This window comes from Dreissena polymorpha, chromosome 1 (genome assembly GCF_020536995.1).
Source record: "Dreissena polymorpha isolate Duluth1 chromosome 1, UMN_Dpol_1.0, whole genome shotgun sequence".
Taxonomy (NCBI): Eukaryota; Metazoa; Mollusca; class Bivalvia; order Myida; family Dreissenidae; genus Dreissena; species Dreissena polymorpha.
In genome coordinates, this window is record NC_068355.1 from 69,495,517 (window position 1) to 69,508,881 (window position 13,365).

General features: G+C 33.0%; 1 protein-coding gene across 5 annotated transcripts in view; it reads left to right on the plus strand.

Moving 5' to 3' along the window:
• Positions 1-13,125, plus strand: part of LOC127834082 (F-box only protein 31-like) — a 41,285-nt gene extending 28,160 nt beyond the window's left edge. For all 5 annotated transcript variants that reach the window (XM_052359684.1, XM_052359674.1, XM_052359698.1 and 2 more), the window contains one exon: positions 10,949-13,125. In XM_052359684.1, the coding sequence (XP_052215644.1) occupies positions 10,949-11,120 (172 nt within the window). In that variant the 3' untranslated portion in view covers positions 11,121-13,125. The remainder of the gene's footprint in view (positions 1-10,948) is intronic.
• The last annotated feature ends 240 nt before the right edge of the window (positions 13,126-13,365 follow it).

The window sequence follows — 13,365 nt, forward strand, 5'->3', positions numbered from 1 at the left end:
TTTTCTTCATATTAATATTTTCGTTCTTATAATGAAACTGATTTTTTATCTACCAGGTTTGTCAAGCGAAAAGGCTTGCATGGCTTTTTTTGGGGTGGGTGGGTGGGGGTTGGGGGGGGGGTGCAGGTGAAACACGTGAACATCATCATTATTGATAAAAAAAACTATGCAATTTCTTATGTATGAGATAAATATTAATATAACACATAAGACATGAAAACAGAGTTCTGGGGAACGCGGATGACCTTTTTGCATAATTGCACATCTGGTTTGCAGCTATGCTTGTTCACGGCCGTTTATCACGGGCGCCACCTCTTTTTGGCGATGCATTTATAAAGGAGCCAATGCTTCCTAGGCGGCTCTTAGGACCGGATGTTTGGAAATATCAAGATTAATTCTTCGGGATGAGTAGATTGTACTTGTATTTTCAACATATTTCCCATTATTAAAAAAATCCGGCAATGTTGTGCGATTCAGCAGAGATTAATTCATCCACAAATGTACAGAAGCATACAATCACAACACATTTGGAAACGTGGGGACCTTACTTAGTTGTGCCATGGTGGAATTTTGGAAAGCAATTCTATGTTTTTTGCCCGCGTGACGAGTAACTGTCCACAAGATCAATACCCAAATGACATCAAACGATTGCGCTCAACTGATACTAGTTGCTGCATGCACAAACACATTGGCCTCTTGGGGATTTAATAGATAAGTTTGTATTTTTCCATAAGAAATGGAGCCAATACCAATAAGGTGGCGCTTAGGACAGGAGGTGGTGCCAATGCACGATATATGAACCATCACTTGACCCCCAACTGATAAATATGTTCCTTTTCAGAATTTATTTTTATTTAAAAACGTTCTTGCGTCAACCCAATCTGTACAGAACATGTACACATTCTAAAACAAAGAAGACGTAAATATATAAGAAGCCAATTTAATTATAATGTCATCAATCTGACATAACGATATAAACTCAAAACATGTAAAACTAAATAAATCCAATAACAACATTCTCAACATTCTCAAAATAGTTCTTCTGAGACAAATGTTATTATGCAGTAAGGTTATTCAAGAACTAATCAAAAGATGTTACTTCTGCTATAAACGGTGAGATTTTCAATTAATCCAAATGCTTAATTCATTGAAATGCAAATGTGAACAAATCTTAAGTAGGCTAAAATGTGTTTAGTCGTTAGTTTTTGTATTATACTCAAGTTACTTTCCAGTTTTATAGTATATTTAATTATGGAAACCTTCAAAATCATTTACCAATACATGTTTCTCAATAATTATGTAGACTTTACTTTTTATATGCCAGTTTAAAAAAACGGGAGGTATTATAGTTTCACCTTGGCGGCGGGCGGGCGGGTGGACGGGCGGGCGGCGTCCACAGCGGTTTCCGCTCTCTTATTAGCTCATCTATTTTTTGAAAAAAAATTATGAGCTATTGTCATCACCTTGGCGTCGGCGTTGGCGTTGGCGTTGGCGTTGGCGTCGGCGTCCGGTTAAGTTTTGCGTTTAGGTCCACTTTTCTCAGAAAGTATCAATGCTATTGCATTCAAACTTGGTACACTTACTTACTATCATGAGGGGACTAGGCAGGCAAAGTTAGATAACTCTGGCGTGCATTTTGACAGAATTATGTGCCCTTTTTGTACTTAAAAAATTGCAAATTTTGGTTAAGTTTTGCGTTTAGTTCCACTTTTCTCAGTAAGTATCAATGCTATTGCATTCAAACTTGGTACACTTACTTACTATCATGAGGGGACTGGGCAGGCAAAGTTAGATAACTCTGGCATGCATTTTGACAGAATTATGTGCCCTTTTTATACTTAGAAAATTGACAATTTTGGTTAAGTTTTGTGTTTAGGTCCATTTTATTCCTTAAGCATCAAAGCTATTGCTTTCATACTTGCAACACTTACTAACTATCATAAGGGGACTGTGCAGGCAAAGTAATGTAACTCTGACTGGCATTTTGACAGAATTATGTGCCCTTTTTATACTTAGAAAATTGAAAATTTGATTAAGTTTTGTGTTTAGGTCCACTTTATTCCTACAGTATCAAAGCTATTGCTTTCATACTTGCAAGATTTATGAACTATCATAAGGGGACGGTGCAGGCAAAGTTATGTAACTCTGACTGGCATTTGGACGGAATTATGGGCCCTTTATACTTAGAAAATTGAAAATTTGGTTAAGATTTATGTTTTGGTCACTTTACCCCTAAAGTATCATAGATATTGCTTTCATACTTGGAACACTCACAAACTATCATAAGGGTACAGTAAAAGGACAAGTTGCATAACTCTGGTTGTCATTGTTACGGAATTATGGCCCTTTTTTGACTTAGTAACTTTTAATATATGGTTAAATTTTGTGTTTCGATCCACTCGAAGTATCAAGGCTATTGCTTTCAAACTTCAAATACTTACATGCTATCATGAGGTTACTGTACCTGGCAACTTGAATTTTACTTTGACCTTTGAATGACCTTGACTCTCAAGGTCAAATTATTAAATTTTGCTAAAATTGCCATAACTTCTTTATTTATGATTAGATTTGATTGATACTTTGATGAAACTACTCTTACCTGACATACCACAATAGACTTCACCCAAACCATCCCCCGTGCCCTCCCCCCCCTCCCCCCCCTCCCCCCCCCCCCTAATTTTTTTTTTTTTTTTTTTTTTTTATAAGATCATCTCACAAATGACCACCACACCCTCACACTATACCCCCACCCCACCCCCCCCCACCCCCCCCCCCCAAATTTTTTTTTTGAATTTTTTTTTTTTTTTTTTTTTTTTTTTTAAGATCATCTCACAAATTATCACCACACCCTCACACTATACCCCCCCCCCCCCCCCCCGATTTTTTTTTTTTTTTTTTTTTTTTTTCGCTTTTTTGGAAGATAATGTAATAAATGTCCACAACCCCACACTATACACCCCTCTTCACTCCACTCCTCCCTCCTTTGTGATTGAAAATGAGAGTCCCTTCACCTTTAAAAAGAAAATAGATGAGCGGTCTGCACCCGCAAGGCGGTGCTCTTGTTCAAATAGTTTTCATCCGATCTTCACCAAACTTGGTCAGAAGTTTTATCTAGACAATATTTAGATCACGTTCGAATATGGGTCATGCCGGGTCAAAAACTAGATCACGAGGTCACTTAGTGCATTTCAAGCATTAGGCATGGTGTCCGCTCTCTAATTGAAGTAGTTTTCATCTGATCTTCACCAAATTTGGTCAGAAGTTGTGTCTGGACAATATCTAGGTCAAGTTCAAATATGGGTCATGGTAAAGTTATCAAGTTGTCCAAAACCTGCAAAGGGGTGTATCTTGTGACACAGTTTGGCACTCTTGTTCGATTATACCTAACCATCATCGAATGAAGACAAAAAAGATAAAACATTCAACCTTGAATAACAAACAAAAAAGTACAAACGGCAACAAAAATTAGAACAGCTGAAAATGTGCATTAGCGCCAAATCCTGTCATTAGCGCCACCTCCATTTGATCCATCTCTTTTGGAAAAAATACAAAATTATCTATTATATCGACAAATTGCCATACAACTTGTTCAAAGGTCCTGTCTTGGGGCGATTTCATTGGTTGTAAATTAGCTCGTCACACTGGTAAAAGACATCGATCTCCTTTCAAAAACTCCTTTGACACAACCTATAAAGGTTCCCACATTTCCAGATGGGCAGTTATAGTATGTTTTTGTACATTTTTGAATGAATTGATCTTCGCTGAATTGCACTAAATTGTTTGATTTTTAAAATAATGTGAAATATGTTAAAAAATATATAAACTGACTCACCCTGTAGAATTATAATTGAATTAAGCGCCACCTCGGAAGAAGCATCGGCTCATTTATAAATGCAGGGCAAAAAGAGGTGGCGCCCGTGATTAACGACCGTGTTGTTGGAATTCACACGTTCATTGTTGAATTTTAAATAGCGTATATTGCCGTCTAATAAAAATAAATTGCTTGCGCCATGGTTTTCATCAGTCGTGAAGAATTAGACTGAAATTAAAGCTTCTTTGATACAGATACATTGTAGTGGTCGCTTCGCACGGAGGCCAAACCAATGAGACAATCGTCAATATGCGCTTTTGTGATTCTGGTTCACCGTGAAAAAACTTATTTGTTACGTGTGTGTGGCTTGTGTGATTGACACAGTTACAAATACGTTATTTAACATGTATCCTATATCTTATCGAATATGTACTTGGTATATACTGCATATGGTTTGTATATTTTATTTAATATCAAACGGACTTATTGAACGTTATTTCAGTGTGTAATCTTAATACCTAATGGCCAGTAAAGATCAGAGGGGAGAATCACTTGACAATCGCGAAATTTCTTAGCGGGTCACAAAATTTCAGCATCAGCTAAGAAAATTCGCTGCAAGTGAAGGCGAGATAAAAAGCGAATATTAATACGAAATAAACGCTTATATGTCAGCGGCTCTTAAACAATTAATGCAACTAAAATGGTATTAACTCGAGAAAAATACATGTCTCAGCATGGACGTCGCCATCTTGTTTGTCACATGATTACCCATTCTGAAGATTCTGATAAATATAATAGATTAGATTAGAACATAGAGAGAGGTATCACGTATCCTGTTCGTGTTAATTGTATTCTGTATGTGATTCTGTGTGTCCCGCCGATAGAGCTGCAACGATTCACCAACAGCTCGATTCGATTTCGATTTCAGACACTCCGATACCGATTTTTTCGATTCGATTCATCTTCAAACCAAGTTTTATCATATATCCACTATTCTGCCTCAAAATAAACATTTCTTTTTTTTTTTTTTTTTTTTTTTTTTTTTTTTTTTTTTTCTACCTGCAAAATTTTATTCACTCCGTATAATATTACATACATTATGAATTTCATATAACAAAGTAGTTCATGTATAGCATATAACAAAGTAGTTCATGTATAGCAATTTGGTAATTAAATTCAAACATACATTCATATACAATTATAATTGAGTTATAGTACAAGTATGTAACAACAACAACATACACTAGTTTGTTCAATACAAACTAAATTAGTGTTGAATATAAGTATGTACATATCATTTAACATAAAAAATTGCACATTAGAAAAAAAAAAAAAAAAAAAATTAGTATGGGTGCTGAATTGCATTATATACGCAAGCTGATAATGCAGAGTTTACAAGAACAACAAAACAAATTCATATGTATTAGTTGAATTATGTGTTATGGTTAGTTATGTCATTATATGTGATGTCAGTAAATATTTTCACAAGGGACCATATTTTTAATTCTTCATCTGATTTAATTGTGCTTTTGTAAATTTCAAAAGTTTGTTTCATTCTTTTTACAAGTCCGTACTTTGAGGGGATTCTGTTTTTTCTTTGACAATGAAAGATATACCGTTTAAGCTCTAGGCAAACTATATTTAAATCATTCATTTTTGGATTAATAATTCCAAGTACTAGATCCTGACATGTAATGGGAATATGTATGCTTGGTCTACTTCTACGAACAATATCAACAACAAATTTAATAATTTCTTGGGTATTTGGACAGTTCCAGAACAAGTGAATTATATTTTCAACTTCCAAATTACAGAATGTACATAGATTATTTGTAACAATTTTCATTTTGAACATTAGGGATTTTGTTCCCAATATTCTGTGGACTATTCTGTACTGGAGCCATCTGATATATGTTTCCTTAGTTAGATTGAAAACAAGTCCATGCACTTTTTTCCAATCAATATTTAAAAATTCTGAGTTCCATTTAGTGTTACAAGCTGGAATGTCATTGTTTTGAATTAATGTTTTATAAATATGTTTCTCTTCTTTCGGACTGGTTAATATTTTTTTTATGTAAGTTGGTAATATGGGTCCTTTAGTGTTTTTGTCAAAATTTGGCAGGTCTTCATATATAGTTTTTCAAAACATCAAGCCAAAATTTATTTCTCAAGTGTAAACATATTTTTTCGGCATACATTTTACCAGTATTGAATAATATTTTAAAATCTATTAACGATTTAGCCAGTGCATAACAATTTCCTTCTCCTGACACTATTCTTTTAAGCCATGTTATTTTCATGTAATTTTCAAAAGAACATATATCTATCATATTTAATCCACCTTCATTATAATCTTTAACAATTACTGTTTTTTTAATTTTGCTCGGTCCTGCCCAAATGAAGTCATAAAAGTATTGATTTATTGTTTTCATAGTGTCTACGCTTGGAGTTGGTAGTGATACAAATAGATGAATAAGTAAAGGTAGAAATAATGATTTAACAATGGTTATCTTTCCTAGAGGAGTAATATTTCTGCGATTCCAATGACTTATTGATCTTTTAATACTTTCGATTTTGTTTTCAAAATTTGTCATTACCATTTTGTCTAAATTAATATCAAACATTATTCCAAGAACCTTAAAGGTAGTAGCTCCCCATGTCAGTTTGTATTTAGTTTTTATTGATCTAGTACTATATTTCATAGAGCCTATCCAAATTAAATTAGTTTTTTCATAGTTTATGTTAAGTCCAGAGTATAATGAAAATTCATGAAGCATATCTAATGTAGAATTAAGAGATGATTCTGATCCGTCCAGAAATAAAGATGTATCATCCGCAAATTGTGATATTTTATATTGTAGGTCATTTATAGTTATACCTTTAATTTCTTTGCTTTCCCTTATTTTAATAGCAAGAATTTCTGCACAAATAATAAAAATGTAAGCGCTGATTGGGTCTCCTTGACGACATCCCCTTTCTATACAAAAAGTATCTGACAAGAATCCATTTATTTGTATGGAGGCCATGGTATTATACAAGAACATAAATATCCATTTTTGAAACATTGGTCCGAAATTAAAAAATCTAATAGTTGTTTCTATAAACTGGAAGGACAAAGTATCGAACGCTTTTTCAAAGTCGATTGTCATAAGTAACCCAGGTAAATTATTATCTTCAGCATATTTCAATATATCGTAAAGTAATCTGGTGTTTTCACCAATAAATCGACCTTTAATGAAACCTGTCTGATCTTTGGAAATTAAAATATCAAGTACTGTCTTTAATCTATTTGAAATGGAACCCGATGCTAGTTTGTAAACTACATTTAATAATGTCAATGGTCGTAAGTTTTTCAGGTAACATCTCGGTTTGTTTTCTTTTGGAACACAAGTAATAATTCCATGTTTTTGTGTTATGGACAAGGAATTTGTAATAAAAGCATAATTTAGACTTCTCACTATGAAGTGGCCTAACTTACTCCAAAAAACCTTAAAGAATTCCGCAGTGAATCCATCAGAGCCTGGACTTTTATCATGTTTCATATTTTTAAGTGTTATTGATACTTCTTCAATATTCAGCAGTCCTTCTAATGAGTCAGATTGCACTTTATTTAATTTAGGTATATTAATATTACATAGATCAGCATTAATATCGTATTTTATTTCGTTGTCATTTTTATTGTATAATGTTTTATAAAATGAAACAGCTTCTTTTAAAATATCGTTTTGCTCTGTTAACTTAGCCCCGTTTTCTAATTCAATAAAAGGTATAGACTTATTTGTATAATGATTAGATTCAAGCGAGCAAAAGTATTTTGTGGGTTTTTCTCCATCTTCCATCCATTTAGCTCTAGAACGAATAAGAGATCCTTTAAGTTTACTTTCCCTCACATTTTCTAATTCATTTTGTAGCTCACGGAGTTGGTCAGAATTAGTTTCAGTTAATGATTTTTGAAGTATATCAATTTTCTTAATTAAATTTGATTCATGGTTTTTGTTCTGTTTAGCTTTATATGATGAAAAAGAAATAGTTTTTCCTCTTATTTCCATAAGTAATGTTTCAAGAAATAATTGGTCATTGATGACAAACTGTATGGTGCTATTGTGAATATTTTCTATGTTTTCTATGTTGTAGATAGGTATACAGTACTGTAGTTTAATATTTTCTATCAAAGTATTAATGCAGTTTAAATATTCAATGTCCTTTAAGAGTGAATTGTTGAATTTCCATAGCCCTTTTCCATGTGCTACATCCTCAAAAATTATTTCTAGGTCAATGATGGAATGATCTGACTTATAACATGAATCAATAGTAGATTTTCTAATTTTGGATGACAGATTATTTGAAGTAAGGAAAAAATCAAGTCTAGCCTGTTGTAATGGTGTTAACCGTCTCCATGTATATTGTTGGATAGTGCCATTTAGATATCTGAAAGTATCAATTATATTGTTATCTCTTATAATAGATTGCAGTGTATTTCTTGCATTTTTATTATTGTTAATGGATGCATAATTTTGATAATCCAAGTTTACATCTAATACACAATTAAAGTCTCCACATATTATATATTTATCAGTATTAAAATCTGTTATTTTTTTAAAGAGGTCTGTAAAAAAAGTGGGCGTATCTTTATTGGGCCCGTATAATGTACATAAGGTAAAACTGTTTGTCATATATGTCAAATCTAAAAGTAAGTAGTTTCCAAGAGAGTCATTTTCAATTTTATTCACTGTGATTGGTAAGTTTTTTTTAAACAAAACGCAAATTCCTCTTGAATTTGATTGCCCAAAACTAAAAAAACAGTCTCCATCCCATTCTGAATATATTCTATTTTTCATATCAGGAGTAAAATGACAGTCTTGGAGACAATAAATGTGTGCTTGTTTTGTTTTTAAAAAATCAAAGACATCTCTACGTTTTTTAGTGTTATTTAGGCCCCTACAGTTGTATGAGATTAATTTTAGATTATCCATGGTTATACCAATGACAAAAGTGCTTTAACATATGAATCATAAAACAGGTATCTTTGCATAATGTATAAAATACAATAATCATAACTTTTAAATTCTGCATTTTAGAACACAAACAATTCAGCAAATTCAACACAAACATATAATATATGAACAAAAGAACAAAATGTACAAAAGGAGGCTTAATGTATAATGAATGATTGTGGTTACAATCAAACATATGGACTTATTTACATCAAAAATACATAATTTTACAACATATGTAGATTTGTTTACATGATATTATTTTGGTGGTGTATCCCTTATGGTGAACATTAAAAGGGAAGAGTGACAAAAAAATCTTCATGATTCACACAAACAAACCTGAATGCAATAGATTTTGATGGTCATTTAATTCTGCATGCTTTTCAGAATTTTTTTTATTTTAATATTTAAAACATTATGCAATAGAATAAAAATAAGAGCTAAGTTTATCTAGACATATTTTTTTATATAAAATCTACATCTACACATGCTTACTACACCAAAAAACATATGTGTTTAACATGTTAATAAAACCAGGTACAAAAATATCCCTGATAGAATAAGAATTTTCATTAACATTCATATTTTATATATAACTAAATAGGTTTTGACAAGGAAGTTAAATTTATCTAAACATGTTTTTTTTGCAAAATTTACATCTACACATGCTTATTACAAACAAAAACATAATAATTATGTGTTTAACATATAGTTAAAGCTAAGTACAAAAACATCCCTGATAAAAAAATCTACATCTACACATGTTTATTACAACAAAAACATAATATGTGTTTAACATATAATCAAAACAAGGTACAAAGCATTCCTGATAGAATAAGAATTTTCATTAACGTTCATATTTAATAGATTACCAAATAGTTTTTGACTAAGAAAGTTTAATTTATCTAAACATGTTTTATTACAAAATCTAGACATGCTTATTACGAACGTAAACATAATAATTATGTGTTTTACATATAATTAAAGCAAGGTACAAAAACATCCCTGATAAATAAAGGGTTGTCATAAACATTTCTGTTCAAAAGTGTCGCATACCTAGATATCTTGGGCATTTGTCAAATTTTGTATTTGTTTGATATATTTTGGTTGGTTCAACAGTGTTTTAAAAACTGTTGAAAGTGTGTAAAATTTACATTTGTAAGGAATATTTTGCAAGAAACTGCCAATTGTCTTTCAAACTATGTCAATATTTTTAATAAAACACATAAGAAAGAATAGCAAATTAGGACTCAATTTTATTACCGGGGTATAAAAAATCTTCTGACTAGAATACACAATAATATAAAATTAAATAAATAATCATAAGAACATCTGGAATCAGTGGAGTGATAGTACTATCACTATTATACTTATTTCCAAAACCGCTACAAGCATGTCTACCATTTAGCCGTGACAGCATCATCTGTTACCTGTAGGACAAAGCACATTCTTTAATAAACGTAACTAATTCACAACAGAAACAGAACTACTTTTCTGGCTGGCGACTTGAGTAGTTGCACTTGTGCTACCTCTTAGTCTTGCTAAATCAACGTTATGTTTGCATCCGTGAAGCACAGTTTACACTTTGCTTTATCAGGAGGGCTACCATCCCGAAACCCAAAATACTGCCACACTTTTGATTTTAGCTTCTTAGGCGCATTTGATAATTTCAATTTGTCGGCCACAACTTGTTCAGCAATTTTGACGCTTTGTCCGAAAGTAGACCGTAACGCGCTTATTGATTGGATGACTAAAGTAATAAGCAGCCAATCGCGCGCGTCGTAATTACAGGTAAAGATAAAACCTACACCTTCCCGTATCAAATAGTCAGAATACAGCGAGTTTTACGTATCTATGTATATATATATATATATATGTGTATATGTTAAAGAATCGAATCGAATTTGGTAGGTTTGGTATCGTAATCGAATCGACGCATTTCGAACCGATTTTCGATGCATGTGATTGAATTGTTGCAGCTCTACCCGCCGATACAGTACTATGTCCTGGGCCCTGCCCCGCCCCCCCCCCCTCCCCTCTGGATGGTTAAAGAATGTCGGTCACACTATGTCTGAATTTACGTGAATTTTATGGTAGCTTACTCAGCGGGTCTAGAATATGTTCTATTACTATAATTTCACAGATATCACGCACTTGGCACTGTTTCCCCTACGGGCTATGTTGACCCACAGCGTATCCCAGTTCACTTCGTTGTGTTTGACGCGGACACGTTCGGCGTTATCTGGATAGACCTTTACCACTTTTCGTTCTACAGACGTGTACACGAGGAACTTGGGGCATCAGGTGTGAGCTAGCTTTATCAGTATTTATGCACTCTTTTTTGCCTTAAAAATGACTAGATTGTGTTGTTAAGTTAAATTTTGTTTAAAAAATGTGAGTACAATTGATGTTGTTTCTATTCTTTTGAAATTTATTAAATGTTAATGTTGTTCGAACCAATATTACGTATACAGATAGCTTTCGTAGAGGTTGGTATGACAGTCAATGAATGGATGGATTTTAATCCCTTAATATCCATGCTGAGTTTGAACCATGGCAAATATGTAAATAATGGTCACACAATGGCCTGGATATTTAAATGGGCGAGACCTAATTGTTCCAACATTCATATTAGCAACTTGTTTACTAGTTTTTATTCGCGAGACGTTACAATATTGTAAATTGTATCATTTTAATCATGAGAAGTTGCATAATTGTAGCAAATAATTTATTTTTTTCTCCCATCTTATATCACCATTATTTTAACAATTATGCAAAACGTGTGTACAATGAAGCACCGCCCGATATTATACATGCTGACTATGTTAGAACAAGTTGTTTTAACGACTTAATGAGTAACCCTTACAGCGATGTTTTTGCCCAATTAGGAAAAAGTAATGGTGCCAGCCCAATTGGGAAAAATATGTGCGAAAACCCCTGAAATTGGGAAAATTTGCGTTGTGAAGTCTTCATATTGAGAAATTGATGAATTTGATTATTATCCCCCGTCATAGGTGGAGGGATATTGTTTTGGCTTTGTCCATCCGTCTTTCTGTCCGTCTGGATCCATATCTTGGAAGTGCTTTGAGGATTATGCACGGCAAATGGCATTGTAAACCATCTGTTTATAACAGAGTTATGGCCTTTGTATCTTGAAACAAATCTTTCTTATATAAGCTTACAGCTTTATCTCCATTAACACATGAGCCAGAGCCATGAAACTTGCCATAGTTGTTCTCAATCATCTGAGGTTGCTTCACATTCAACACCCATAATCCTAGGGGCTAAGGTCAAGGTCACACATTGAGGTCAAAGGTCACAAATTTGATGAATTATTCATGATTTAGTCATTCCTTTACTAGGCCATGAAACTTGCTATAGTGGTTCTCAATCATCTGGGGATGCTTCACATTCAACTCCCCCGCCATAGGCTGACTGATATTGTTTTGGCGTTGTCCGTCCGTCTTTCCGTCCGTCCAGAGCCATATCTTCGAAGTGCTTTGGCAGATTTCATTGAAACTGTGTATGAGTATATATATGGAAAAGAGGATGATGCACGACAAATGGAACTGCACACCATCTGTTAATAACAGAGTTATGGCCCTTTGTATCTTGAAAAAAATGCTTTTTAATATAAGCTCACAGCCTCTCAATTAACACATGAGCCAGAGCCATGCAACTTTCTATAGTTGTTCTCTATCATCTAGGGATGCTTCACATTCAACACCCATAATCCTTATGGCTAAGGTCAAGGTCACACATTGAGGTCAAAGGTCTACACCCATCCATAAACAAAATTTATTTCGCGGGGTATATCAATTGAACGTATTTGCTTTTTTTTCCTCCCAAATACTTACAATTGATAACTCGGTGTTTTCAAGTTGTCAATATTATATTTACTTAGGTTCAAGACATAGAGGTGCAAATGGAAACTAACTAAATATTATTTATAAAAAAAACTTAATTAATTATTTATTTTGGAAAACATTAAATTGGGATTTTTTTGTACAGCGATTGGGAAATTTGTATTTTTTCCTTAGAGGGAAAGTGCCGTTTTCCGATACTTTATAAAGAAGGACAAAAATCGCTGGCCTTACTAGTGTGGTAATTGTTGTAAATTACATTTTGTTTGAAACATAATATTGTATTTGTAAAATAGCAAAGATACATATATGTTTGTGTTGTCCATTGGTAAAAAATGTATTATCATATGTGTGATTGTCGTTCAGAAATTATGTTTAATTGTGTGATTGTGTGTGATATAAACTAATATCTGTGATACCAAAATGTCCATATTTATTAATAAAGACGAATGTATGAGCACTTTGTTATTTGTTTATCTAATGTGTGTTTGGTGGCTTTATGAACATTTTAGTAAATTTATAGTTATACATTACCAATATTCTTCCATTAGATTAATTTCATTCAATTCTTGTATGTAGTGTTGCAATTTAAATTACCAGCCCAAATAGCAATTGGTGTAGGTTAAACTGAATGCCGGTTATATTTGGAGGGAATGAATTATCATCATGAAAGATACAAGGGCTCCTGAAAATAGCC